This window comes from Amaranthus tricolor, chromosome 3 (assembly GCF_026212465.1).
Source record: "Amaranthus tricolor cultivar Red isolate AtriRed21 chromosome 3, ASM2621246v1, whole genome shotgun sequence".
Classification (NCBI taxonomy): Eukaryota; Viridiplantae; Streptophyta; class Magnoliopsida; order Caryophyllales; family Amaranthaceae; genus Amaranthus; species Amaranthus tricolor.
In genome coordinates, this window is record NC_080049.1 from 6,542,155 (window position 1) to 6,558,739 (window position 16,585).

A 16,585-nucleotide genomic window follows, 5' to 3' on the forward strand; every position below is an offset into this window, starting at 1 on the left:
TCTAGCCATTCCAATTACTTCTGTTGCATCTGAATCTGCTTTTAGTGTTGGTGGTCGGATCCTTAACAAATTGAGATCTTCTTTGTTACCAAAAAATGTTGAAATTTTGGTGACAACGCGAAATTGGCTATTTGGGTTTGAACCCGAGGAAAATGCGAAGGAGATATTAAGTGTTATTGAGGAAAATAACACTGATCATGATGATAATGCTTCAGGTAAGTGTAGTGCTCTATGAAGATTTTTTTCTTGTAATTGGGTTTTTTACCAAATTATCATATCTGAGCGCCCAATTTATATTTTATAATTAATTTATATTTTTTTTATTTTATTTATTATAACTTTCTGTCGTTTTTCCATCTCATGCTCTTAATCATAATACTCAGTATCTGAAAGTTGTTACTTTTATATGATCTTAAGGTACACTAAGTTTGGTGGAGCAGTTCCTTACAGATTATTGAAAGGCGGTGTCGCATTGAGGACTAGGAGCAGGAGATCTAAGGTGGTGATGGAAGAGGAGGAAGAAGATGAAAGTGATGAAATGAGTTATACTTCTGAGAAAATTAAAGAAAAGTGATGAAATGAGTTATACTTTTGCAATTTCTTATGCATAACTAAAATTTGGAAAAGACTTTTTGTGTAGTTAGGATTATTGATGTTTATATTATTGGTAGGGAAAAAAATGTAATAGATCTATTTTAAATTTCGTCTAAACTATTAAATGAAATGAAAGTGGTTTATCAATTTCATAGGTTAATATTTTGTATTGGTTTATATTGTTATATGTTGATTTTAATACAGTATTAATTAGTCAGCAAATTAACCTGAACTTGGTACTTATATTGGTTGCAAAGTATGAACTATGTTTATGCAATTTTGCAATTTCTGAGTTTTGTAAAATTTATACTTAATTTTTTAGAAAAGAAAAAGGCTTTACTAAATTACTGAGTTAATATATATTAACTTATAATTTATATATTTATTTTATAAAAATTTATATTTAATTTAATTTTTATCATATAGAAATAATATAATTAAGTTTAATTTAATTATTTTATATAAAATTTTATTATATTTTGACAACTTAGAAGAATTATGTAGATAAGTTCGGTCCAAAACAGGTTCGGTACAAAACAGGTTCGGTACAAAACAGGTTCCAGGTTCGGTATAATACAGGTTCGGTACAATATAGATTCGGTCAAAAACGGTCGGTTAAAAACGGGTATTAAGCGGGTCGAAAACAGGTTTCGGTCTGAAAACAGGTTCGGTATCGGTCGGTCACGGTATGATAAAAACAGGTCGAAAACGGTTTTCGGTTTAAAACAGGTTCGGTACCGGTCGGTTTCGGTATGTGTAAAACAGGTCGGAAACGGTTTCGGTCACCATTCGGGTTCGTTAGCGGTCGGTATCTGGTCACTTGTATTCGGTCAAAAACGGGTTCGGTATCGGTCGGTAACAAGTCGGTAAAACAGGTTTCTGACCACATTTACAGCCCTACCGTTACCAAAAGGAAATCGTTTCCAATACTTTATTCCTCATACCAAACACCTCCTAAATTGAATTGGGTGAGAAACAAAATTCAGGTTGTAAATTAAAGATTCATAAATAATCTAGGTTCTTCGATCAAGTGAAAACCACCCTACTACAACCCCATCATCATATAAACCATAAAATTATGCTAAAACATTCAAAACCGTTTAAAATCAACATAAATAGTCAAAATGAGTAAAATCGCATAAATCTCGCAAAATAAGCGCAAATGACTAATAACGATCATCATAAAGGAGTAGAAATCATGAGAATAAGTGCAATTGCACGCATCAAAATGCAGAAACCTCCTAAAAACCATAAATAAATTCACATCTAATTCATATTCATACACATAAAAAGCAGGTTGGATGAAGATAAAATCCCAGGGAGCAACAGAAGACGGCACAAAAGCAAACTTTGCTTCATCTGAGTGTGATAGAATCCAATACCAGCCAAACCCATTTCTACATTGCAAAAAACAAAAGGAAACAATGATTTTCCTTCTTCAGGTAACAATCTGGCATATAAACAGATAACAACAGCTAGTCAAAACAACATAACCTGAAATATAGTGGCAAACAAGTAACAACACAACTCTCTTACTCTATAATTTGGATGCAGTCAAATAAATTGCGATTATCTCAGTTTTTAGTGAGAAAATTGTACCTGCTACTCGTAGAACACACCAGATCGTATCAGTTTTCAGGCTGCCGCTGCATAAGAAATAGCAATGTTAGTACACAAGGGGTGAGTAGTAATGCGGTGATGACCTGTTGATTATAGCGAGAAGAGCTCAACACATTCGGTTATTGCACTCCAAAGACTGTTATCTAGTCAGCACTTTGGTTAGTTAGATGATTGGTTTATAAGTTGTTATACAATTAGTTATTTAAACAACTGTACAATAGTTAGTTATAACCATTTTCCAAATTTGGTTAATGAGTTGTTCCTATATAATATTGTGTAGTGTTTTGCTCTTTGATGTATTGGATTATCAAGGATATTAATAAACTCTTTTCTTTTGACTTTTGTGCACATTTTATCATGCTCCTTCACGGTTCCTCATCTTCATCCTTATCAGGTAATTTCGAGTTTTTGTAGCTATAATTTGAGTTTGTTTCCTTGAGTGCTTCTCCCCTATTGTTGGTCTCAAGCCCGGATAAAGGAGGATGAGCGGTAGGTTAGTGACAACCGGCTCAATAAAGCTTAGTCATATTCCATGATCATGAACTAAAAATCAATTCTGGTGGGGAAGCCCTCTAATCAGTGCACTTCTAGGCCTTGGCTTAGTGAAAAGTACGCAAAGGCTGCTAGGTCGTCATCCAAAAGTGACATGCCACATTGTCCGAGTGTGATGTCAAATGAACAGGCATAGGAGGTGAAGGAAACCAAGAATTATAGGTTAAGAATAAAACTTGAAATATTCGTAGCTTGAGTGGTAGATTTTTAGAGCTGGTAGATATAATGGACATGAGTATGTCTACTGAGACAAAATGGATTATAGTAGGTGAAAAACCTGAAATATAAATTGTGGTGCTCAGGACAAGATAGAAATCAAAGTTGGCGTTATTACGGATGAACAAAGTAACGACCATCTAAAGATGTGGTAGAGGCATGCAAGAAGATTGATATGAGTATAAGAGTGAAATTGTACATGGCAAAGAGATTTGAATGTCATAAGTACCTATACACTGCACGTATGGATAGAGAAATCAATTAAAGTGAAATTTTAAGAGGATCTTGATGATATGGTGCAAAATATACAAATGAATGAGATGCTCTATATCGAAGGTTTGATTTGGATGGCAATTAGGGATATGTCGCAGTGGCTACTGAAACGTTCATGGAGGTTTTAGCTATGAAAATAGGAATACAAAAGGAAAATTCATTTTGAATTTTGCATTCTCATAGGATTTATTTGTTGTTAACACATGGCTTAAGAAGAGTAAAACCAACAAGAGACTTTTAGAACTAGAGAAAACACATCCCAAATTGACCACTTTTTGACAAGGATGATAAGGTAGTTGCCTAAATTGAAGGTTATCCTAGGAGATTGTGTAGCCACCCAACACTAACTCTTTTTGTCCAAGATATTCGCCATCAAATAAGATCAAAGATAAAGAAAGTCAAAAAAAAGAACCTAAGATTAAACGGTGGGGATTAAAAGAGAATAATGCTAAAAGTTTGTCGAGAAAGTTATAGAAGAAGCATAATAGGAGATGGATTCGAATGCAAAAGATACTTGACAAAGATGAAAACTTGCAGCATTCGAATAGCCAAAGAGAATTTAGAAGAACAAGGTGTGAGTTTCGTGGTAAAGAAGGAAACAAGTGGTAGAATGAGAAGGTCAAGACAATTATCAAGGAAAAGAAAACTCTTTATCTTGCATTAGGAAAATGCAAGAATGAGAAAACTTAGCCAAATATAAAAAAATCAAAACCAAGACAAATGTAGTTTTTCGCAAAACAAATTAAAAGCTTTTAAAAAGGTGTTTGACAAACTAGATTCTAAAGAAGAACAAAACGACATACATAGAATGACAAAGAGGAAGCAAGAAAAAACTAATGACTTCGGTGTTGTGAAGTGTATTAAGGATAATGATGAAAACATTCTAGTTCATAACGAAAACATCAAGGATTGATGGAGGAAGTATTTTGATTAGCTATTTAACCATTTTCCAAAGTTGGTTAATGAGCTATTTTACTATTGTTATTTTAATTAATTATGCTTTCTTTGTGTTGTTTTATGGGTATAACAAACAAATAATTTATAAAGAACACTTATATTTTTGCACTAATAAGAACATTGTAGGTTGTGCTCGCATTCTCTATTGGTGTACCTTCCCCTCTTCTTCTAGAAACAATAAGTCTATTTCCTCTTAAATTTCTATATTTGTATACAACTTTTCTTTTATTGTTCAAAAATTTCTTTTTGCATAGCTTAATATTTTTTCTTTTATTGTATTGCTCTTAAGGTAACGGTATCATATAATTCAATTAGGAGTGAATGTTAACCTTCAATGAAAATAAACTAATCTTATAGCTTTTCAAAAGATGGACAAATTAATTTAATTTACTTGAATATTTTGTATGTTGAATGATACCATACAAGTTAGGAGTGAATGTTGCGTTTCTGTTTATCGATTGTTTATTGGTAGATTAAATTTTATAAATTGGTCACATTACTAAGTTATGAACTAAAAATTCAAATAAAAATGTCAAAGTTCATTATTATAAACAAAGTCAAACTCAGAAGTTTCTAATATATCAACTCAATATTGACTTGCTTATATTTCCTTAGCTACACTACCTAGAAAAATCAGTTTATGCCTCAAAATCTTAAATTTCAATCTAATTACTTGAGAAATTATTTATAAATTATTTCACTTTAAATTGAATTTTTAAACAAAATACAATGTTTTCGGCTTTGGACATTCAACTTACGCCCCACCAACTAGTTTTTCTTTTAAAAACAAAATCAAGATCTAAGAAGACCCTAAAACAATGTAGGTGCCCCAGAACAAAAATCCCTAGTAGAAATTGGACATTCTAAGAGGCGAAAATCGTTAAACCAAAAGTTATTGCCAAACAACTTTTTTGGGCTTAATTACAAGTTAAAGTGCAAATGTTCTAGTAGAATTTTAAGATCCTTGAAAGACTAAGGCATGGAAAATAAAATAAACTCAACTTCTCTCAAAGAGATGACCTAGTATTCCACAAGATATAGCAGATCCCACACTCTCTTTAAGGTACCAAATGCATAAAATGCTATATTGAGGGCAAGGAACTAAAAACCAACATGAAGCATCTCACAACACCAAATTCTTATTCGATACGAAGAAAACTTGTACAGAAACATGGTACTAAATCAAATGTGGTTGAAACACTTTCTCCATCGGCCATCGTGGCCTAATATCACGGTCATGATAAATAACCTTAGAACGATATTTATTACCATGGGCTACAACATTGCAACTTCAAATTGACAACACTAAACATTACAAGAAAAACAAATTAGTAAACAGTTGATCAACTTGACCTGTCACCAGTGGCATGGTGAATCATAATACATCCTATCTTCCATCCCCATGATTATCCCCATAGACAGAAATTTTCATTTTAAGGAATAAAGGCATGAGGGTGGAGCAAATGAAGTACATTACAGCAGCAGGAAACAAAAGCTGCTTCGTAGAAGGCTATTTATGTGTCTCAGCCATATCTTATTCTATCTAATTTCCAACCAAAAAACATATTACTTGGGACTAGAAAAAAGGTACAGGTAAAATCACAAATAGAAAGTAATAACTAATGAGCCTTTACTTTGCTTTTCATTTATAATAGCCAAAGGACCAAAAGTTACTCTTATTGCCAAAGTTATTTTGCTTAACCAATGGTGATTTTAATCCCACCCTTTTTATTTTATTCATATTAATTTCCTTTTTAGGTTATTTGTTTTGCTTATCCCATTTTCTTTTTTTCTATTTTTGGTACTCAATTATCTTTCATCAACCACTAATAACGAAAGTTCAAATTACGTTGAAGTAAGACGAAGTACATAAAGTGTCACTTTAGCACAAATGAGATAAGTAGACATATAAAGTTGAAACAGAACAAAATTGTTCCAAGTGAAAGCTTCAAATACCTTGAGTTTATATTTCAGAATAATTAGGATATCCAACAAGATGCGAGCCATAGGATTAAGTTTGAGTCACAAAAATAGAGAGCGACAATGGAGATGTGAAGTGATCGAAGTGTGCCCCTAAAGCTAAAGGGCAAGTTATGTAGTACAACCATTATACCAATGCTACTATATTTTGCGCTTTTGAAAAGAATCATAGTAGGAAGGTGTAAATAGAGAAAATGCGAACATTTCGATGGATGATCAAACATACCTTAAGGGATAGAATTTGAAACGAAGATAAAAGAAAAAGGGGCTAAGAGTCATAAATATTGATTTGAAGATGAAAGAAAATCATTTAAGATGATTTTGGCAAGTGCAAAGACAAATTATTAGTGATCCAATAAGAAAGATAGAAAACGCAGCATTCGGAGGACTCAAAAAGAGGGTGAGGAAGACCGAAGATAACACAAGGTGCATGAATGAAAAAATATATAATTTGATTTAGACTTATAAGTAGGTAGAATATCAAAATAAACGGAGAAGAAGAATTCATGAGGTGAGGAAGACCGAAGATAACATGGAGTGCATGAGTGGTAAAATATATGAATAATTCAAACTTACAAGTTGGTAGAAAGCCGAAATGAATAGTTCATGTAACCGAACCCAATCTTTTAGAATTTCGGCTTAGGAATAGTTGTGGTTCTTGAACCACTAAGTTTTCCATTAATGTGCAATGACCAAATATTTGGTTTTACGTAGGGGTAATTTTGGTAATTGTCATGTCGGGAAGACTTGGGGAATAAGTAGGTTTAAGAGGTACCTTATTATAAATAAGCCTAATACTTCATTTTACTCATGGTGAAAATTGTTATACACTTGATGGGTTTTACTCATTTTTAGAGATATTAAGCTTCTCGAATTGCTTGATCTATCTTTTGTTATTTTGTAATCTTCCTTTAATCATCAATTTTATTAGTATAATTCCTCTTTAGTCATTTTATTCTTTCAATTCTCAATTTACTATTTTCGTTCAATTACTCAGTTCATAGCATAATGTAGAGAGAGGTATATTGTCTATTTGAGATCATTAAATGCTTACAAAAGAGTATCACTGAAATAAGTGGAAGGTAGTGAGTTCATGAATATTGAATGATACTATAATAACCATGGTTGATTAACTCCAATTTAGACTAAATAGCATTTTTCTTATATTAACATCAAGCTAGTATACAATAACATTATATCACAAGGCCCACAATAACAATAAGACTCATTTTTGGATACTAAAACTAGATAATCAAATAAAGTATAAGATAAATATTTCTAAAAGTCGTGAAGTATAATGAATATCCTCACTCATCCATGATTCAAAACCTTAAATCAATGTTAGTTATACTATACATTTAGGCATAACATAAACATGTTCCAATTCGAAAGATTGGATCAAAACCCCATTCTACATAGATTATATGAGATTCTTAACCCTAAATTAAGTAAAACATGTGAGAAAGATTCACCATTTAGACATTTATCTGAACTTAATTGAAAAAATTTAAACATAATTTTTCATGAAATAAGCAATAGAAAAAAAAACCAATTAAATAAGCAAAATAGGGAAAAGATCTAAAACAATAGCTCTAGTAAAGGAGCCTCATGAACACCAGGACAACAATAGCATCATGGTGATAATAAAGCATTTTACTAGAATACTTCATTTTCTTGCACAAAACCACATCAATTCTACCAAAGATAGTTGAGTAATATGAGCAAGCACATAGCACATCAAATTAAGGTAGGTGATAGAACAAACAAAAGGGTACCACTACATTTGATCTCCTTACTAACACACATCCACCCACCAAAAATTAGAAGCCATGCATCAGAATGAAAATTCCAACGACCAGAACAGAACAATAGTTCCACATTAACATTCAATAGTATAAAATATTATCATTTAAACGGATAGAAAATTAACATATCAACTTAATCAAAAATCATTAGACAACAAAAGAAATCACTAACCCTTGCGTTCATCTGAAGCATCATGGTACTCTTCCTCTTCAGCAACTCCCTCTTCATCTACTTCAGCCACAGAAACCATTACATCATCTCCACCATTTCCTTCATTCTCATCAGGATAGCGGACAACTACTACTGGACAGACACAGTGGCGCACACAATAATCACTAACACTCCCAAGCCTACCATTGCTTCCTCTCTTAGATGCACCAAAACCACGGCTTCCCATAATTACAGCATTAAATCCAAGCCTCTCAACCTCCAAACATAGCCTTTCCTTCATGTCATGATCTTTTACAATATGAATTTTATATGGCACCTGGAACAGTAAAAAGAAATAAAATGGTTACAACATCACTGCTTAAATATCCAAATATAAAAATAACACTGATGATAATGATGAATAGGTATCAATATAGAATAAAATATAATGTTTGGCTTAGAATCTCCAAGGAAACCATATAAATCAATGTAGATGCATAACATTTGGAAGGAATAGGACAGAAACGGAACATAAAAAAAATTATCCCCATGTTAAGAAAGATTACAGGAAAGACTCCAATACTACACTCATACTTCTCAGGTTTCATTCCAAATAAAATTGGCAAAAACTAAACGGACGGAAATTGAAAGCATAAAATCCAGACATTTCTTTCCAAATCCTCTATAATTAAACATTCAAATAATGAATTACTTTTAGTTACTATATAAATCAAGTAAAAAAAAAAAAGAAAATAACCCCTTTCTTATCTTTTGCCTATCTGTATCTACATGAGTCAATAATTTCTTGATTTAAAAATATTTATCTTTTCTCGGTTGAATGCCAAAGGTGATTGCTCAAAACATATTTCAAAGACATTATAATAACAGTACAATAGTATCTAACGCAAGCTTAGCTGTTTCAACGAATTAAGAAAATGCAAAACGACAAAAATCTGCAAACTACGATTCAAGTCAATTTTTTTATAAGGCCCAAACTAATATACTTTCTTAAAACACCAAATAAGCACACCCATCAGAATTATGTGCAATCTACTTGCCTGAACAATAGGCCCTCCACCAATCTAATCAACTCGATATGAGTAATCTCACACTTTGGTTAACCCGCAAACCCCATCACCCCAATAGGCCGACACTATCTCTCCCACCGACCTAATCCCCTGTCATGTGTAAACACGATGCTAACTTGCAATTGTGACATTTCCTACATTTTTCCATGTCATAAAGAAACTACGAATGACCATTTAAGAGCACAAAAGAGAACAAAAGTCTCCACCAAATAAGAAACTTTTCTTAGGAAAAAAATGTAAACTTCCATCCCAAAAAACACAAACAAAAGATATCTCTAGAAATAGCATCTTTACTACCATGTCACCCTCCACAATTCATTTCTTTTTCAAAATTGATCCCACAAAGCATGTGTTTTTCGCTTCACCCACACAAAATGGTATAATAAGGATTCCACAAGCTAGTTATGTTCTCAATCAACCACATTAGAATCAAATTTCAAAAATGCACAATCAACTTAATTGTTCCATTAAAATAAATAGAAAAATATTTACAAGTCAATGATCACAGTTCAAAAATACCATAAGTTATACCAATCTCCAAATGACAGTACTCTAATAATAAATAAGTGAAGGAAAATATCAAACTAATCAGCCCATTTCTAAGTATCCATTTCACAAAACCTTCAAACACTCCAACTAAAAACAATGAAAAACAATATTAAAGTATGTTTAAAAACCAATTTCAGTGAGGTTCGAAAGGGCAGATTAATATTTTTTCCTTCAAAATCTTTCAAAAGGTGTAAGGATTTACATTTTACAAAATGTAACGGAGATCTCCCCTTCAATTCACTTCCCCTCCCCTTTTGCAATCCAAATGGAGAAATGTACATTCATCCCTCCATACATCTCCCTGTCCTTTCCCTCCATTTCCTTCCCTACAAGCTTAGCATTAGTTAATTGGATAGAGCAGCACAAACAAACATAAAAAACCCTAAATTTTCCACATAGAAACAATCACAATAGAAAAGTTAGGAATTTGAATTCTTGAAAGCCCCAAAACATCACCACACATACTAACACCAAAAGTTGCAATTAAAATCGACATCTTTAAAACTGGATCATCTTCAAATCACATATTTCACAAAATCCCTAAAACAATCCTCCTTTTCGCGCAACAATCAAAACACCAAAAATAGTAATTGGGTTTCCAAATTCCAACAACAAAATACCCTTTTAAACAAAATGGAGAAGAATTTTAACCTGAGCTTGTACAAGAGGTTGAGCAAGATCAGACGCCTTAGAAGTAGTAAAAGCATCAAAATCATCTTCAAGTTTCTGATGAGATTCTTCATTATTATTACCATCAACAGAAGCAGAGAAATCTACACAGCCCCAATCAGCACCATAAAGAACGGAAGTCGGACGAACATGAAGAAGAACAACAGCATCACCAGGACGAATGTAATGATCAACAGCCCATTTAACAGCAAAAGCACTTTCATTACTCAGATCTACAGCAATAGCAATCTTCCTTGCAGCACCAGCTGTTGGAGTTTCTACAGCAGCACCAGTTGCAGTTGCTGTTGGGGTTGAAACAGTTACTCTTGGTGATGATGCGGTTGATGTAGATGGTGGTTTGACCCGAATTGGTGGCATTTCTGGGAATACTTGATTTTCTGATGTTGGGTTTTGATTAGTTGCCATTGTTTTTAGGGATTGATTGTTGATTGTTCGTTGGGTTTTCTCTTGTTGAAATGGTGCGTGTTCAAGGGTTGATGTTTGCTTGTTTGGGGGGTGTTTTGTTTTTCTGTAGAATACGAAGATGAGACAAGTGGAAAAAATCAGAAGGGAAGAGCGTGTGGAATGAGATTTGTTCTTTGTTTTGTTTATTTTGCTAAATGTTGTTCGTGTGATACAAGATTTTATTAAAATTTTTAACATATTTGTATAAATAAAAAAATTGAAAATTTATGAATTTATGTTTTGACTATCTCGAAGTATTTTATACTCATTTAACAAAAAACATTATAAAGATTTAATTAAAAACTTGAAAAAAATAAAATAATATATACTTCTATGACTTTCTAATACTCCCTCTTATTCAACTTAAATGTCCCATTTTCATTTAGGGTCAAGTCACCTTAAATGTCCTATTTCTATTTTTGGCATGAAATTTTTACCCTTATATCCTTACTTCACTTAACTTATTTACATTTATACCCTTATTAAACTCAATTAATTTACTCTCTTTTTCCCTAAACAATCAATTAAACAATCCTAATCTAAACCCACTTTAATCGCTCCCTCCAATTTAAACCCTAACCTACCTACCCCACGCCTATTTACCCATTTCCCTTTAACTTCTTCGTCATCTTCTTTCTCAAGCTCATCCTCCATTGTTCTTCAAACCCTAGATCTGGGTTTCCTGTTTTCTTCTTCGTGTATTTGGGTGAGTTTTGTTCTCTCCTTTTTCTCTCTCCTACCCTTTCTGTTCTTCGTTGTCTTCTCTCTCTTAGCTGTGTTCATGGAAAACCCTAAAACTCCAACAACCTCACCTCTCAAGAACCCTAAAATCACCATTTATTCACCTTTGGTGAAGCTAACCTCACCTGATGTTTTCCCTTTCAAAATCCCCAAATCACCTCTATTAAACCCTAACTATTATGATGATGAGTTTTTTGACTCATATGAGGACGATTACTCTTTAGTTGAGACGGATCTAAAGTGGGGTAGAGAACTAGACTCTAAAGGTGAACCCATTTACACTCCTGAGCCTGATCTTTATTCGGATCGTGAGTACTCTTCTCTTGATGCTGTTTTCTCTAACACTAATTGTGAGGATGAAGATTGGCTTGACAAACTTGGGCCATTTCCGAGTATGTTTCTGTTCCTGTGGGTGTGTTATGGCTGATGATGATTTTTGTGATTTAGGGTTTGTTGATGCATTTTTCATTTGCTCAATGATTTATTTTTTGAGAGCACATTTATTTTCCACTAAAAAAACGAACAAAAGAATAAGGTTTGGATTGTTTTCCCAAACTTTAAGTGTAAAGATGTTCGTTTTTTGCTCAATGAATTCACATTAACAATAATCTGAGAGTTTTGTAACAAACAACCACTTTTTCCATTACTATAAACATGAGTACAAATATTTCATTTTAAACTACATCAAAAATTTTAAGCTTCATATGGTAAGTGGTTTTTCCCTTTTTGCTGTTGGGTTTTGCATTTGCTGTTCGTTGGTTCTTATTCTGTTTGTGCTTCCTATTCTCCTTCCTTTTCAAAAAATTGAGTAATGTTGTTGTTCTAGATTCTGGTTCCAGTTCTATGGTATTGCTTTTGTGACTCATTATTTTGGGCTTCATCGAGACCCCCTTGATACCCTAGCATGTCAACTAATTGGTTCATTGTCTCTAAATTGATTCTTGTGAATAAATGTTGAAGAGATTCAACCACTAATTGTTTGTCCACACTAAGATAGTCAGGCAATGTCCCCTCCCTAGCAGCCTTTGTTTTGTTCATGTGTGAGATGTGGTAGTCAATACCCCCTTGCCTTTTCAAATTTAAATCATGCAAGCTTGTAGTGCAATGAATACAAATCTCAAACATTGTGCACTTAAATTGTCAAATGCATTGTTCACAGCACTTAGTAATTGTGGTATATTGTAAGTTGCTTTCTGATATTGCAAAACTTGAATTGACCTAAAAAAAAACCTAAGTCTAGTACATTCATGTCAAGTGAATTTGGTGGTTGTTGTACAAGTTGTACAAAAAAATCATCTTTCATTGTCTCCTCCATAAATTCATTGTCATTATGTGTTATGTGTGGCTTTACATTATCTTGTTGAATGAAAATGTGCTTTGACATTCCGTGTGGCCACTCAGCTCTTATGGTGGGTAGGACATTAGTGATGAGCATTGATCTCATGTGCTCTTTGGTTATTGACTGTATTGGTTTGGTCTTCAATTCCCCTCTCTTTCTATTCTTTGAGCTCCTTTTGGCAGGCTCTTGGGTAATAAAAGGCCATATCTGTATCTTACCATCCAAAAACACATCACCATTAGTTAAAAAAATTTAATTTGCAACAGCACACATAAACATTATTTTTGGGTTGAATCGTTTGAATTGACATTCACGATATGGTTCTACTTCACCCGATGCTAGGTAGTAAGTCCGTGATTCCCGAGTTAGATAAAAATGCTTTTCATCAATGTGAACAATGTTAGTATGTGGTTTAAATTGGAAAGAATCATTGTTTTCATCATATTGCAACTTATATAATGCAAAACTTAACCTGTGTAGTTTGTTGTTGTCATTCAAAGTGGGTTTGATTGCATTTGTATGCTTTCTAATTATTTTGTGCTTCTTCCACCTACATACAGTTGACTGTGATACTTCCATTTGCTTTGCTACTGAATGTTGAGTCCTTTTGATTTCAAATTTGATGGACTTGAACTTCTCCTCATCAAATTGAATTTTATTGGGTGCTTGTCTCCCAATCTTCTTGTTGTTGAGATTGATGGCTGTGTTATTGTTTTCCCTTTGCTACTGAACTTCCTGCCATAATCTCGTGGTTGTTTTCCTACACACTTCGTACTCTGTTACAAGTTGATTAATTGTACCAATCATCGTTTTTCCCTTCTTGTTTAATTTGGTCAATAATTTTTGCATGATTTGGGTTTTTTGTTGGCTGGACAAATTCTTGGTTCTTGCCATTTTTATTGCTTGTGGGTGTAATTAATGTGATTGAGTGCCTGAGTATTTATGGCAATGTCCCCCTTGTGTGTTGTTTTCATTAATGGCGCCAATGTTAAAATTTTGTTGCGTTTCTGTTTTCATTTTGGCGTCTGATCTCTGTATTTTTCTGGACATCCAATTTGGTTTTTTTTTATGAGAAGTTTAATGCATCGATTTTTTTTTGTTAACGTGGAAAATCTGAAGTCTAATGTAGGAAAAAAAAATCCGCACCCACATGATCAACAAAGATTTGAACTACATCGAGGCTGTTGAAGATTTGAGAAGGCTAACCGAGATTAAGTAATTGAACTATGTAATTTTTTTTCGGACTAAGTATGTATTGTAATTGTAGGACGTATGTATTTTAGCTAATTAACCCGAACTATGTAATTTCCTGCTATAAAAAAAATTTATCCACTTTTAAAGGTGAAAAATATTCACCATTTTAATATTGCAACAAATACATTTAAATTTGGAGGGAATCATTAATTTCCTAATCAAGTCATTAAAACCCATAACATCACTCTCTCTGTTACCCTAAGGGTTCCATTTTGACTCACCTTAAAATCCGTGAAAAGTCAAATGGGACATTTAGGCTGCATAGGAGGGAGTATATTAAATAATGTGACCTAAAATGTAAAAAAACAATCAATATGGATAATATTATAGTCATATTTTGAAAGTAGTCAAGTCAAAGATATAACAATGAAATCATCATTAAGTTTTAGAGGGAAATTTTTTATTGAGAGAGTGACATGTAAGTAATTTTGAAAAGTGATGACATCAGCAGTGTTTTGTTTTAGTAATAGTCATAACTGTAATAATGACATCATCATTAAGTTTTAAAGAGAAATTTTTTTATTGAGAGGGTGACACATAAGCAATTTTGAAAAGTGATGACATCAACAGTGTTTTGTTTTAATAATAGCTATAGATTTTTTTTAATTTTTCTCTATCAAATGGCACAATAAACCTCAATATTTCTCACAACACAAATTTTTAAAAGAGAAGCTTTCTTTGAGAATCTTTCCTTCTGAGTCGTTTTAAATCCATTTTTAATCTGATTTGCTGTATAAAAATACTCCTCTAGCATTTTTCATTTTAATCCGTCCCACTTAATTTGCATCATTTCTATTTTTGGATGATGGCCCACCACTTTCTTTTAATCTCATCCCTGCATTTTAACTCTCTTTTAATTTCATTCACACAATTCATTCTCTTTCTTCATTTATTACTACATCCATAAAAACTATCCTCTTTCTCTTTGATGCAAATTAAAGAGGACAAAGAGAGTAGTCATTGTCATCATTCTACTATCCTTCACAAGTTGGGGTCCAAAAAGGGAGGAAGGTAGCGGACAAACCATACTTGTACCCCTCCAAGTCTAAGGAGAGGGCACAGAGGAAAGTGCGCATTGAGATTCTTTCCTAAATAGAAGTATTAACTCCACATTCTCTTCATTTCGTTCTGTTTTAGCATGTCTCGTCTGTCCTCATCCTTAATAAACCTAACTGCATCAATGTCTTGCTTCTTCTTGGCCCAAGCTTTTTCTATCTTAACTATACATATTTCCCCTTCTTGTGTCTAGCTTTTTATAAAAGTTTTCATATGGTCTACTCTTTGGCTTCGCTATCGCCCTCTTCGTTGCTCTCTTTGCCTCCTTACAACTCTCTCTGATTCGCATTAAAAAAAACAACTCTACAAAATAAAAAAAGTATGTGCTTCTCTTCTTATATTATCAATTATAATTATATCATTTATATCCTTAACCTCCCTTCATTACTTTTTGTCTATTCTTCAACCTAAATTTGCAGGTAATTTTTTTTTGATGTTTTTTCATTTGTGAATATTCGAGTTTATCAAGTGGTTAATATAGGTGTTTGTAGAGTGTTGGTTCCTATATGGATTAGAGTAGGTGTTTTTAAGTGTTAAAAGTAGGTATTGATGATACATAGAGTAGGTGTTTCTGGTATATGAAGTAAGTCTTTATGGTATATGAAGTAGGTCTTTGTGGCATACGAAGAAGTTGTTTATGATAGACAAAATATGTGTTCACTAGAGTTAAAATAGTTGTTTATAGTATATGAAGTAGGGGTTTATGCTATATAAATTAAGTGTTTATGTTATATAAGTAGGAGTTTATGATATTGAAGTAGGTGTTTATAATATATAAAGTAGGTGTTTATAATATATAAAGTAGGTGTTTATGGTATTTATAATGTGTGTTTATTGTATTTCTCATCAATATAAATTAATAAAAACATTCAAAAAGAATTGAAAATTAAAAACTTGCAAATTCATTTGTTTTATTTTTTTTACACTGATTTTGATATGTATAAATTATCAAATTTAATCATCAAATCTTCCACTTCTATTGTGCTTGATGATTTGCTGTATTTTGTGCTGAAGTTTTGTGTAAATTAAAGTTAAATGCAAGTAGTGTTAGAGATAAGGTTTGAGTGGGGGAAGAAGGTTGTTATTTTGAAAAATGCTCTCTATTTAAGTCATTGTTGCATTTTAAATTATTGGGTTGGGCTTCTTGTGAAAGGCGTCTCTCACAAGATTGTTATTATCATACTCAACAAAAAATTTGTGTCAAACATCATTCATGTGAGATAGGAATATACAAACATTTGCGGGTTGGCCACTAAGCTTGACCCACCCCGCTCGA

At 32.8% G+C, this 16,585-nt stretch overlaps 1 protein-coding gene across 2 annotated transcripts; it reads right to left on the reverse strand.

Moving 5' to 3' along the window:
- Positions 1 to 1,710: 1,710 nt before the first annotated feature.
- LOC130807286 (universal stress protein PHOS32-like) lies at positions 1,711 to 11,083 on the reverse strand. Of its 2 annotated transcripts, none has more exons than XM_057672439.1 (4): positions 10,437 to 11,083; positions 8,170 to 8,485; positions 2,194 to 2,240; positions 1,711 to 1,991 (listed from the first exon to the last, which is right to left on the reverse strand). In XM_057672439.1, the coding sequence occupies exons 1-3, from the start codon at positions 10,878 to 10,880 to the stop codon at positions 2,230 to 2,232; spliced, it is 771 nt and encodes a 256-aa protein (XP_057528422.1). In that variant the 5' UTR covers positions 10,881 to 11,083; the 3' UTR covers positions 1,711 to 1,991; positions 2,194 to 2,229. The 2 variants fall into 2 exon arrangements, with proteins under 2 accessions (XP_057528422.1, XP_057528421.1); XM_057672438.1 differs by having other exon boundaries at positions 1,711 to 2,044.
- Positions 11,084 to 16,585: the final 5,502 nt, after the last annotated feature.

What these genes read in the sequence shown, in the direction of transcription:
- LOC130807286 (XM_057672439.1), bottom strand. Translation starts at nt 10,880, where the DNA reads ATGGCAACTAATCAAAACCCAACATCAGAAAATCAAGTATTCCCAGAA. An exon ending in AACCTCTTGTACAAGCTCAG is followed by an intron (nt 8,486 to 10,436) that starts GTTAAAATTCTT and finishes TTACTGTTCCAG; the next exon opens with GTGCCATATAAAATTCATAT.